The following is a 12,328-nucleotide window of genomic DNA, read 5'->3' as shown; positions in this document are numbered from 1 at the left end:
GGGGGGGGCGGGAAGGTCAATTATAAACACATTTAGTAAGAAGGATTTATATAACGTCACCTAAGAAATAATATTCTGAAATTGCCTCAAATAGCTTCAAGGAATGAAGAACCCAAGCTCTAAAATTGATCTTGCAATTGATGACTTGCAATGCAGTGTCAAAAAACATTCAAGGATTGGTCACAGGGTGACCCTGGAGGCCCTCTCCAGTGGCGCCTTCTTATTCAGTCCAAGATGAATGATGATGTCCCTCCACTCTGGACTTCCCCTGTATTGGACATGTTGACTGAGGGTAGGACGAATTAAACAAAAACTACATGGACAACTGTTGTTACCTGAAATCTTCCAGATTCCTTTGAACTTCTGGACAGACTTTATCTTGCATAGCTTGTATAAACTGGCGATGAAGCTCTTCAGGAAGGAGTTCCGGCCTTCTTCTCTCTGTAAGTCAGAAGAGAAAAGTTAATAGATTGTTCTTTTGAGAATAGTCCTCTTCATCTTAGAATAAAGTCACTCACGTGCATACTTTAACCCATCCAAGAGTACCCTTTTGCCTTTCACTTGCTGATAATAGGAACTTCCATGCATTAAGTGTAAGTAGCTTTGGTCACATCCACTATCATACTAAAATATGTACATGTCGATGTGGCCAATACTTCCCATCACTTACGCATCTATCAGTGCACACATTATGCCCTCCTTGAAAAACCTAAGTAGTATTTATTTGTCTCTCCCTGTAACACACGGCACTGTATGTTTGAAGCAACCCCAAGTGCACTTCAGAAACTCGCTTGGACTACCTCAGACAGGAGAAACTGCAGAAATAGATACCCAAGGCAAGAGCACCCTACCTAGTTCTAAGGAGATTTCATCTGGAACTGGAACTTTTAGATTCTGCAAAAGAAAAGAAAGGCTGGGAGAACACACACAACAAACACCACCCAATAAAACACTACAAAACATACAAGAAAATCCCCTCAAAAGCCAAAATCATACAACCTGAACATCTGATAGTGTTAAAGGGGAGATTCCCATCCTGAATATATATTATATTACACAAGGATTATTTCATCTAAACATGTAGTACTAGCCTCTGCTACACTATCTGGTAGTCCAATTCATGACAGTAAAGAAGTTTCTCAGGCTTTCCAACAGACATACAACAGTTCCCAATCCTTGCAATAGCCACATCAATATATGCAGCAATTATTAACTAAAAGGCAACGTGTAACAGCTAGAACTTGCCTACAGATCACAAAATTATTTATCCTATCAGACAACGCATTTCCCATGATTTATTGAGCTACCAGGTATCTGAGGCTATAAATCATTCATTCTGCCATATTCACTGCTAACACTCAAACAAAAAAAACTTTTCATTTTGGATGACTTAAATAACTTCTTCGTTTTTTCCAGTTCAGGAGTGGAGAAAGGTAAAAGTCAATTTGCTAGATATGCTTGAAAATGAGAGAAACAACTGGAACTTACTGCAGCTCGGTCCAAGAAGAACTGGTAAAACTCAAGGAAGACACGCCGAGTCTCTTTGGAGTTGGTCTGCTTGTACAAGTCTGTGTAAAGGTAGCACAACTGTGGGAAACAGGAGGGGAAGAATTAAGCGATACCATGGGAACTCCTCTAACACCCCTAACTCCAAGTTTTCTTTCAAACATTTCAAGGAATTCAGCACTGCTGGATTGAAACTCTTCCTAGCTACTTTCAGCCATCTAGATTGCTCAGGTAACCTCAGCTAGGCTGCCCTGGCAATCAATGGAGAAAGGGAAGGGGGAGGCGGGGGACAGAGAGAAAAAGAGAGAGAGAGCTCAGATCTTCCCCATAGACAACTCATCTCACCATCTCAGGGTGGCATGAAATACTTTCAAGAGCTAAATACTTATTTGTAAACAACTAAATGTAAAGGAGACAGCGCTCTTTGTGCTTCTCTTCATTTATCTGAAATACCCTCACGCCTGCACAGGATCAGCATTTCTCTCCTTGCCGATCCAGTGATGTCACTGACAATGCCACACAAGAACAAGGAGATCCTGATACACTCTGGCTAAGACTACCAATTTGGGCCAGAGAAACAATTACCAATGCTGCAGGGTCAAACTGGGACACCACATGATGCAGAAGAACAGCCAGGTGAGCTGGGCGGGATTTCAGGAGCTCAATGTTTTGGAAACAGCTGCATTGTCCATTAATCTGTAGAGATACACGGAAACTATTTGAATTATTCAAGAAAGCTACTACGAGAAGAACCAAGAAGCTTTGTTCCAACAGCTTAGCTCCTCATTTGTTTAATTAAAATAAAACCTGATCAATTCCAGAACCTTTGCAACGCCATTCTAACATCCCAGGAGAGCTTACAATAGGAACACTTCTTTTAAATATTCTCCTGAACACTGAGTACAACATAATGAAATACAATTCAGAGCAAAGGACAGCTAAAATAACTCAGAATAAATACGTCAAAAGCCACGGCAGCTATACTGCCGTGACAATAATGCAGAACTTAATAGAAACTAAACAAGCAAAGGAAAATTAAAGTTATGAGAAGAACGAAAGAGTAACAGAAAGAATCAAAGATGGCATATTGTCATAAACTCCCCAAACGTTTTTATTTGGCACGATCAGCAATAACAGGAATCACATTCCCTAATTCTTAATTCATCACACAAGAACTGCTCAATAAAAACAAGTCACAGAGCACCTGTAGTTTAGGCATAGAAGAACAGAATTCTTGTCAAGGGGAAAAAGGGGTGGCTGAGGTTAAAAGTCATCCCCACCTGCTCCTGTTCAGTGTCAAAGTCGTCATCCTCTGCTCCAATGATCTGAGGCCCAACTCGGGATAAAGGACTTCCAACACTGGACTGGGAATCCTGCGGTGAGTCAGGAGTGAGGGAAGACAAGGGCAGGGAAGGTACAGTGTACAGTGGTATTACTGTCTTGGCACAGTAAACTTTCTTTACCAAGTTAGAGATACTACTATCACTTTTATTCTCCTTGTCAAAACTCAATGAGAACCCACGTGTCTTTACTCAATCTTCTCCAAGTTTGCAGTTGCGAGATCTCCTTACAAATGCTTCTTGCAAACTGCAAGCATTGAGAAACATCAAATCAGACGATTTAAAACCAGCTGCATCATCTACAGACATGAGCACACTAAGCATGTGTCATATGACAAATGCCATCTTAGTACAAATGGAGAAATATGACTTTCCAAAAGTCAAGCAGATGAGGGAAAAATACTTCAGAAGTTATCTTGAGGAGGATAATAATACATTCAGGACAGGTCTGCATCTTCTGCCATGTTCCACTTTTACCTAATCTTGAGGCCATCCTTGATGACACCTAATGACTAAATATCCTAAAGAAAAGACTGTTTCATTTACTGCTGGACTCACGGAATAAAATATGTACAACTGCTCTACCTATTTTAGGTCCAGCTGTTTTACTGCTGATTATATATTTCTCGCATCTAAACACTCCATAAACATTTCCTCAGCCAATTAACTTTCCCTGCACAATTTTAATTGCACTTTATTTTCTAAAGCAAAGTTTATGCATGCTCCATCTAGAAAGTGGGAAAAACAGCAAGATTTTGATGGGCTCATTACAGGAGATGCTGTTGTGACACTATGTTTTGTACTCACAGTATCTTGAACCTCAGTCTTTTCTGGGCTCTCATCTGCACAAATCCGCTCCTTCAAGCCACTGCGAGGACTCTGGGAAAGAAGGAAGTTCAGTTCTGGTGAGTACCAGCAAATCCACGAAAATGAGAACTGCACAGTAAGGTTTTCAGCCATAACAGCCAAAACTTCTCCTTTCTCATAGAGTGAACTGTTAAACAGCTGAAGTATGAAAAACCAAACTAAAACATGTGACCTACATGCACAGTTTCAAGAAAGAAAAAAAAAAAACCCAAAACAACCAAATGAAGCTGTTTCAGTAAGAGAGCTAGTGACACTGAATAACAGCAGAGCTGTAAAATCTACTAGTGCACCTGTCCTTAGCTTTCTCTTTGCTCTCTCCACCTCTTCTGACAGTTCATGTAGTACCCGTGTTGCCAGCTCTCTGACGAGGCCCTTTTCTCAACACCGGCTCTGAAGAGGGGGCTCCCAGCAATGGGCTCAGTCTTCCAGGTGCAGTCTCACCAGTGCCCAGCAGAAGGGGCGCGTAACTTCCCTCCACCTGCTGGCAATCCTCTTTCTCACGTGGTCCAGTACACACTTGGCTTTATTTGCAAAAAATATGTGCTGCTGGCTCATCTTCAGTGTGTTCACAGCAACACCCAGGTCTTTTCAGCTAGGCTACTACTCAGTCTGTTCGTTTCCAGCCTGTGTTGACGCATGGAGTTACTTCACCCCAGCTGTAGAACTCTGGAGTTCTTGTTAAACTACCAGAGGTTTCTATTGCTCCCAACCCTTAGGTTTCTCAGAGTCACTTTGGATTGAAAAGCTTGAATGTTTGGTGTGTCAATCACCTCCAGTGATCTAATGACATTCACAATACTGACTGGATTAAGTTTATTAGGAATGTAACTATGAATTTTGTTCTGCATTTATTATATACAAACATGAGTGATACCTAGTCAGATCTGGAGCTGGAGGAGTGTTCCAAAACAGTCATGTATGTTTGCATTTTGGAGGTATATCTGACCAATCTTCCTTTCACTTCCAACTGCTAGTACAAATTTAGCTCCCACATCCTTAAGTTAAACAAACTTAGGCCAAAAGCCAAGCACAGAGTCTCAGTTCCTCTCCACTAGACAGATAGTGACTTAATTAAGGGTTACGTGCTAAGGTAGTTCAATAGGGAGACCATATGAGCATGGAGATCAATAACTAATGAAAGAACAGACTAGGAGCCTTTACTGTTGGCAATAACTGAAGCTTATTTGGTACAAGTAAGGCTCTTCCGCACTTCCATGGTAACTTGCCCACTGACTGGATCTGAGTCACAGCTACCGCAATTGGAACATTACCATACTCTTAAAAGATTCTCTAATTGGCATCTCTGAGTTCTGAGAAAGATACTGGCATCTATCTTTCTTTGTCTGGTTACAGGGATTGTGCCAGGAAAATCTAATCCTGGATACCAAAACCCAGTCCCTAATGGAAGTCCAATAAGGTATGCTTTCTCAGGGAAATATTTTTGGTGTGTACTGAGAAGCTTATTCTTGTAACACACAGTGTTACTGAGACAGAGTCTATATGTACGATACACAGAACAACAGAAACATAAAGAATCTGCACAAGAAAACCAAATCCAAAAGGTATAGAAGCAAAGTCATGGAACTGTTCAAGACTCACATCAGCAATGTCACTGTTTGGTCGGGAAGGGCTGTCACCACTGTAATCCAGTTTGCTCACACAATCCCCACTCTCTGCCTCCACTTCACTGATCTGCAGCGATTCCGTCACAGACCTGGAGGACAAGATTCCATCCTAAAAAGATAAAGTGAGTTGGGAGACAATGCAGAGCAAGCAGAATATTTAAAGAGACAATCCTTAAACATTAGCTGTTTCAAAACCTGGTTAGTTCACGTTATTTATAAAACTTTCTTCATGTGTTTAGAAAAGGCTGCAGTGCTTTTCTAAGAGAAGACAACACAAAAATCACACCAAGTTTTTAGGACTTATAACACTATAGGCAGAGGGAAAAGTGGAAAAAAAATACCACCCACATTTTTTTCTTTTCCAAAAGCAAAGCTGTTTTAAGCTTCCAGTTATTCATTCTCCACTGCAAGAATGACTTCACAGGTTTCTTTTAAGCTATACTGACAGACTAATAAACACATCATAGTTTGCACTTATTGTTTTAAAAGCAGTTTTTCACAGATGATTTGGAAGTCTGTTGCAAATTCTACTTCATATACTAACATTGCACTGTATTGCTTGACAGCCCCTGCAAGCCTAACTACAAGTCTCAACGCTAGAGGGTGCGATTTGCCTGTACCAGCACAGAGGAGCATAGCAGAGAACTCCTGCTTGCCCAGAACACCATCATCCCCCAAGAATTTTCACCTGGAACACACCACAGAGAAGCCTGACACATTCTGTTACCTGAGTACAGCCTGTGGCTTTGGACAACTGCTCTTGCAGCTGAGGAATGTGCTTCTTCGTTTCCTGTATCTCTTTGAGCAGTCGTGTGGTGGGTGATCGGCTATACTCTTCTTGCAGTGACTGAAAAATAATTTTATGAGCTTTCATTCAGCATCTCCTCAATATCAAAGCTTAGAACTACAACCTACTACCAATCTTCATTCCATTTACACATTTTACATAATAAACAGCACAACTGCACACCTGCCAAGTGGGTGCTACAGAATGTCCATTTTATATAGCTCTCCTCTCTCTCCTGTACCATATGAAAATAACCACATTCTAGAGATCTATGAAATCCCTCCGTAAGAGTCAGAGATGCTTACTTGCCCAAGGATTAGATCAGATTGAGATCTGAAAGCTTAAGAAAGCTCCCATAAATTTTTTCTTACTCTATCAAGGATTAAAAACCTCAAGAGCTGATCAGCAAGAGTGACTAGATCTCTGATGTTAGGCCAGTATATAGAAAAGCTAAGCTGAAGCACAAGTTATGCAAAGGAATGTTGAAGATGCTACTAAGTAGTGATTCAAGAACTGATCTTTGTATATTCATCATACTTTCCTCTACCCCTCTCAAACTCATGCAACTCCAGTACCTGCAGCCGCTCCTGCTCCTTCTGTAGCATCTTTCTCAGAATCTCCACCTTCTGGTTGTGGACAATATTATTCTCCTCCTAGAAAATACGGAGAGATTAAGGGTTGAGTTTTTTGGTGGAGCTGGGAAGAAAGATAAGGAAAATGGATATGCCCACTTTTCATTTATTTCCTAAACATCGGCTCTGAAAAACCCAACAAGAACAATTTAAGTTTCTAAATCCAGTCCTATGCATTCTTTCCTACTTTTGAACATAGCTATCAACGTTATTAAAAAGAAACAAAACACCAAAACAGACCGACCAGAAGTGTTTGCTTATTTGCTTTCCCTATTCTTCTTTGCTATAGGCCTGCACACCTAACAAACTATCTTTTAACAGAAGTTACAGCATGACTGGCTTGGACCAGATCATGTATAAACTCACATCATGCAAACTGCAGTGTATCTCAAAGACCATCTGTGAATAATCCCTCAACTGTACTTTTATTATCTCAGATGGGACTGGATATTTTTATGCGCAGAATTTTTTCCCCCACATGATTAAAAGCCCACTGGGTGGCAGGATAAAATATTCCAATTCCAATTTGTGATTTGTGCAAGAAGCGCAAAACAATTTAGAAAAAAAATCCCACGACTACATTTCTTCCACTGCTATGCTGGTTCTTTGGAAAGAGCACTTTAAATCTTACCCCCACAAGCACTGGGCTAGTAATCCGTTCTGCATTTCCTGATGTGCCAGGTGAATGGGGAGATGTCATGATGGGAGACATATGCCCAAATGCTGCCAGATCCACTTCAGAATCAGCTAATGGAATCTGAGGCGACCCAGGTGGGCGCCCCTGAACAGTGAGAGCTACATAGGAACCCGCTGCAGGGAGAACAAGAATAATTCACATTTCAGACACACTTGCAGATTTCTACGGTTGCTGTTCCTCTGGTTGCCATTTTGCCCCAGAGACAAAACTCAGACCATTCTTTACCCATTAGTTCTTCAAACCAGAGAACCTGAGAGCCCTGTCAGCTCTGTTTTAGAGATCTCTGTTTAAATTCCAGGTAATCCAAAACCTTTCATGATAATCATCCTTAATAAAAGCACAAAATCCAATTTCTAGTCCAGCAAGTTACACTTACCAGGTTGCATTTACAGTATACATATGCTCATGCTACAAAATAAACCGTGCTAGGGTGGAAGGAACCACTACCCCTTTTCCCTTACACAAGAAAACCAACCAAGAACACTTGCTTTAGAAATAACAATACTTTGCAAGCATCATTCAGTAATCTACATTAACGGTGTCTGAATAGCTATGATATTTAAGGTGGAATCAAAAGATGGGAAGACACGTAGGCAAGGTTTGATGGTAACTTCGAACATCAAGCTAAAGATAAACTGCAGAAGCATGTATCAGCTCAAGCCTGAGATGTCAAAATTACCCCAATTTCACTTCACTATTTCATACACACTCTTTATCTCTCAGCATGGGGCATGGTTAGACCTCATCCTTGTCACTTGATATCTGAATTGGTCATTGGTCCTTTAAAATTATGCCTTTCATGCTTTAAAGGAGCACAGTGACAAAAATAGTAACCTGCCTTTACTTACACTTGATTAACTTTACCACCTCCAAATGGTTTGAGTGTGTTACAAGAGTCCCGTTCACCTGCGGGTACAGAGGAAGAGAAAGTTAACAGTGTTCAGCTGATTACCAACCAAAGGTACCCACACACTACACAATAAGTACTAAAATGAGAAACAATATTTTCTTTTCCCCTCATCTCCATTACTATGCCTTTCAAGACACTACAGATAACTGTTAGAAGGATAAATTGTTTATCTCAGCGAGGAGAGCTCTGCAAAAAAGAAAACTATGCACACATACCAAAGAAAACCAAGCAACGAAACAAAGAAAAAAAAAGCAATCCACCTCTGGCTGGACAGAAAAAATTAGAGTAGCTAATTTAATTCATTAATTTAAATGCCCAGTTGAAATCCCAGCTCTATCTGTGTCAGTAGTTGCTGTAGCACAATCATCATTTTTCAGCAATACATTAGATAGTCTTTTTAGTTACTTAATTTCTTAGTTGTTTGGGACTAAAAGAGAACACAGATCTGGGGCAGTTAGGGGAAAAACAATAATCCAAAATGACTATTTATTTACAGGTAATTATTAATAACTCTCTGTTCCTTCTCACCCCTGCCGCTTCTGCTTTTCATTTTATGTGTGATACTTGAACCTTGTAGGATGCTGAACTCACCCATAAAGTTCTGAAATGAGAGTGATCTCCACAACAAAACTAACATTCAGCAATGGGCTTTCAGTGGTTACTGTTCTGGTATCCCCAAGAACACGGAAACTTAGACCATTCCTCTATCCCATAGGCAAATGCAAACATCACAGCAGACACATCAATGACATTCTTTCCCTGAAAGAGCTCATTTAATACAAAGGATCCATTTCTCTGATGAGCCCAATGCCCTTACCTTGATAATTCTATCACCTGTCTGCACCCCAGCCCGCATGGCTGCTCCATCTAGAGAGACAAGAAATTATTTAGTTCCAATTTCAATAGAATCATTCAAAGCAAAAATGGTTTAAGCACTTCTGTAGTTCCATGCAAAGCTACTTCCTGCACTCATCCAAGCTTCCTCTGTCTCTATCAGATTAAAACCTCTGAGTATCTGGACTACAGCAGTTCTGGTCTCATTTTGCAGTGGATAACATCAAGCCACAATCCCATCACGTTTCAAGGAGTCATTTACTTCCTCTCAGATGCAAGAGGTCAGTTTCCAAATACACCAGACACTGAGGAGGCGATTCACTGCATCCCAACAGTGCAATGCGCTTTGTTCCTTGCACATCTACTCCAAAGCTACAGCCATCCCACCCATGAGGAAGGCATTTGAAGTTTTCTCCTCTGGCTCGTGCACGTGTTTCTTTGATTCACATGAAAACCCTCTAGGCTGCTCTCTGGCTAGCACATTTAGCAAGTCTGCTTACCTTCTTTGACGGACTGCACGAAGACTGGATTGTCTCCGCTGACTGTCAGACCAAATCCGTTCTCATCCCGTTGGATAACAACACACCGTTGAACAAGACCTGCATAAGAAAGGTGGGGAAAGGGCAGAAGAAAGAGAAAGAGAGAAATACAAAGAGACACAAGCTAGGCATCAATCCAAAACCTTATCCTTTTAGATAATCAGAGAGTACTGAAACTGGTACAATACAACAGAGGGAAAAAATATATGAGAGACAGAAACAGGGCATCAGTCCAGAAACAGATAGGAATGTCAAGACAGGTCAAGCTTATTGCTTCAGTTACATAAAACAGAGATACACAACAGCAGAGATGCAGACAGCTCTGGCACATCAGACACAACTTGAGGTAAAAGCAGCTTTTAAAGAGCAGTCATGTACCAAACCAATGAGCACAATTTCCCTTTGTCTGTATTAATAGTTCTTCAAGTACAGCAGAGAGCTGTCATGTTCCAGTACACCATCAAAAACACCAAACAACTTTTTACAAGCTAGTCTAAAAGAGAAGTCACAAATCTCTCAGTCTGACATCAGTGAGTTGGACAAACAGATTTACTGATCAGGGAAAGTTCTCCCAATTCTCAGCAAAAATCTCATCTTCGGGCACCTTCTGTTCTGGATGAGAAAATCGCACAGAACAGCAACAGTGAAGAAGTACAAGCCACACTTACTACACTGAACAAGACTTCTAAAAGCAAGACCATGCTTCCCACTGAGCTACAGAAGTACAGGGCCAAAATCTGAGGAGGTGCAAGTTTGAATCTGCTCCTCCTTTAACTTGCTGTGTGACATTAAAGGCAACTTGTTTTGTTTCCCAGTGTTAGGATTACTCAGTATAACATGAACATAAATACTGTTGCAGAGATAAATGTACTTAGTAGGTGCAGCATTTTGAAAAGGTGAAATGCTGTGTATGTCTACTGTTCACCTGAAAACAAAATGAGGGGGAAAAAAAAAAAGCAAAGCAGCAGTCCTGGCATATTCACTGCAGACCACCTTCCTAGGAGCATCTGCAAAAAGCCTACCACAACAGAGCCCTTATCTTGAAAAGCAACTTTAGGAACTCTGCAAAATGCTTCACGGATGATCTTTTATTTACACAGGAGAAACTACTAGCTACTAAATATCGCCCTTATTTCCAACAGCTTGCTTTGCTTCTTCATTTCTAAAGCCACATCTGGCAGAATTCTTACACCAGCATCTTGAGAAAGAACTGGAGTTCTCCACAGATACCAAAATTGTAGCAGTTTCATTTAGCATGAAGGGAGCAAAGGAAATTGTGAAGATGTTGTCCCAGCAAGACTGTCTTTCCTGGAATCATTTTTAAGGAATGAATTGTTACAGAGTGTGGAGTCATACCCATGTCTTAAATTACTCTTGCACCAGTACAGCTCCTTTCACTTCTCTGGAGCAACTCCTAATCGAAATGAGGAGCCTCAAGTGAAAATACCGTCTGCCCAGTCAGTCCTGTTCTCCTCGAGTGTGGCATATATAAAAATGGGTGTAGGAGTAGTGGAAAAGGTTGCATTCCAGCACTTCTGCAGTAGTCTGGTCATGGTATCATACCCCAGTAACTCCCCTTCTGTTGGCAAAGTAGAAGCAAATTATTCTATACATAGCAATCTGCAGTAAGTTGATAGAATGGATGCAAGGTGAAAGCAGACAAGAGGAAAAGAAATGTACCACCTTTCACACCCTCTTTATACGGTTAAGTGAAAGAACATGCCTCTCCCCTTTGTACCTCCCATTTTTCTGTACGACCAAGCTTCTTTAAGTCTCACTTCACAAGAATGATGCCCCAGGGCAGGGTGTGGGAAAGAGAACATACGCTACTTCATAAAAACAGCTCATTTTAAACCCTGCTGCCAGACGTACAGGTTTTATGAGTAAGGTACCAACTAATCTTTTGACTCACAGGAATAGTTCTTGTTTAAAGGCACAATATAGCCCTGCATACTTGTTGCTTTTCCACTGAATTTCTTTCTTTTCCAGAACCAATAACCCTTGGATCTACTGATATGCTTCCTCCTTGAATGAACCTGATGACAAAGCAGTGGCAATGCAGTCAGAGATGCAACATAAGCTGACCTTACAGAGTATAATTTAAGCTCCAAGAATAATGAAGTTAAACTGTTTCACACCACAAGTCTCAACTTCATCCAAGACCACCTTTTAATTTTAGAATGGGGAGGCAATCGAAACTAGGACAACTTGAACGCAAATTAGTCCACAATTGCTTTTTCCCGTGTATTTATTCCCTTCAGACAAGCAGCTGGCACTCAACTCTTCTCCTAACACAATATAAAAGGCTGGAGGTCTACGTAGGGCAGCTGAGAGATATTACGTTTGACAGAGATACACAGCAGCTTTATAGTGATTTTAATGAAGTTATCTGAAAGTTTTCTGAAGATAACACTATTGCCTGCAGAATTAGATCAGCTTTGATAGCACTCCCTGTCTGAACCAGGTAGACTAAAACCAGCAACCTTCAAGTGTTTTCTTTTACTCTGCTATGAGGAAAAATCAGCAAAGAAACCCCCCAAATCTGTCATTTGCTTACTTTTGTTCTTTAAGTAAAATATATTCAACTTGGA

The 12,328-nt window shown here is 40.8% G+C and overlaps 1 protein-coding gene across 1 annotated transcript; it reads right to left on the bottom strand.

Moving 5' to 3' along the window:
* Positions 1-1,390: 1,390 nt before the first annotated feature.
* LOC104163685 (rho guanine nucleotide exchange factor 12-like) lies at positions 1,391-9,797 on the bottom strand (the record flags this gene model as incomplete). The annotated part of the gene is made up of 11 exons (XM_009702775.1): positions 1,391-1,587; positions 2,092-2,202; positions 2,787-2,879; positions 3,654-3,725; positions 5,313-5,447; positions 6,066-6,185; positions 6,701-6,778; positions 7,389-7,567; positions 8,303-8,360; positions 9,182-9,231; positions 9,699-9,797. Coding segments are annotated over 11 exons (1,142 nt in total), but the record flags the coding sequence as incomplete, so codon positions are not given.
* Positions 9,798-12,328: the final 2,531 nt, after the last annotated feature.

This window comes from Cariama cristata, unplaced genomic scaffold (genome assembly GCF_000690535.1).
Source record: "Cariama cristata isolate BGI_N322 unplaced genomic scaffold, ASM69053v1 scaffold726, whole genome shotgun sequence".
NCBI lineage: Eukaryota > Metazoa > Chordata > Aves > Cariamiformes > Cariamidae > Cariama > Cariama cristata.
This window is presented reverse-complemented; position numbering and strand designations above follow the sequence as displayed.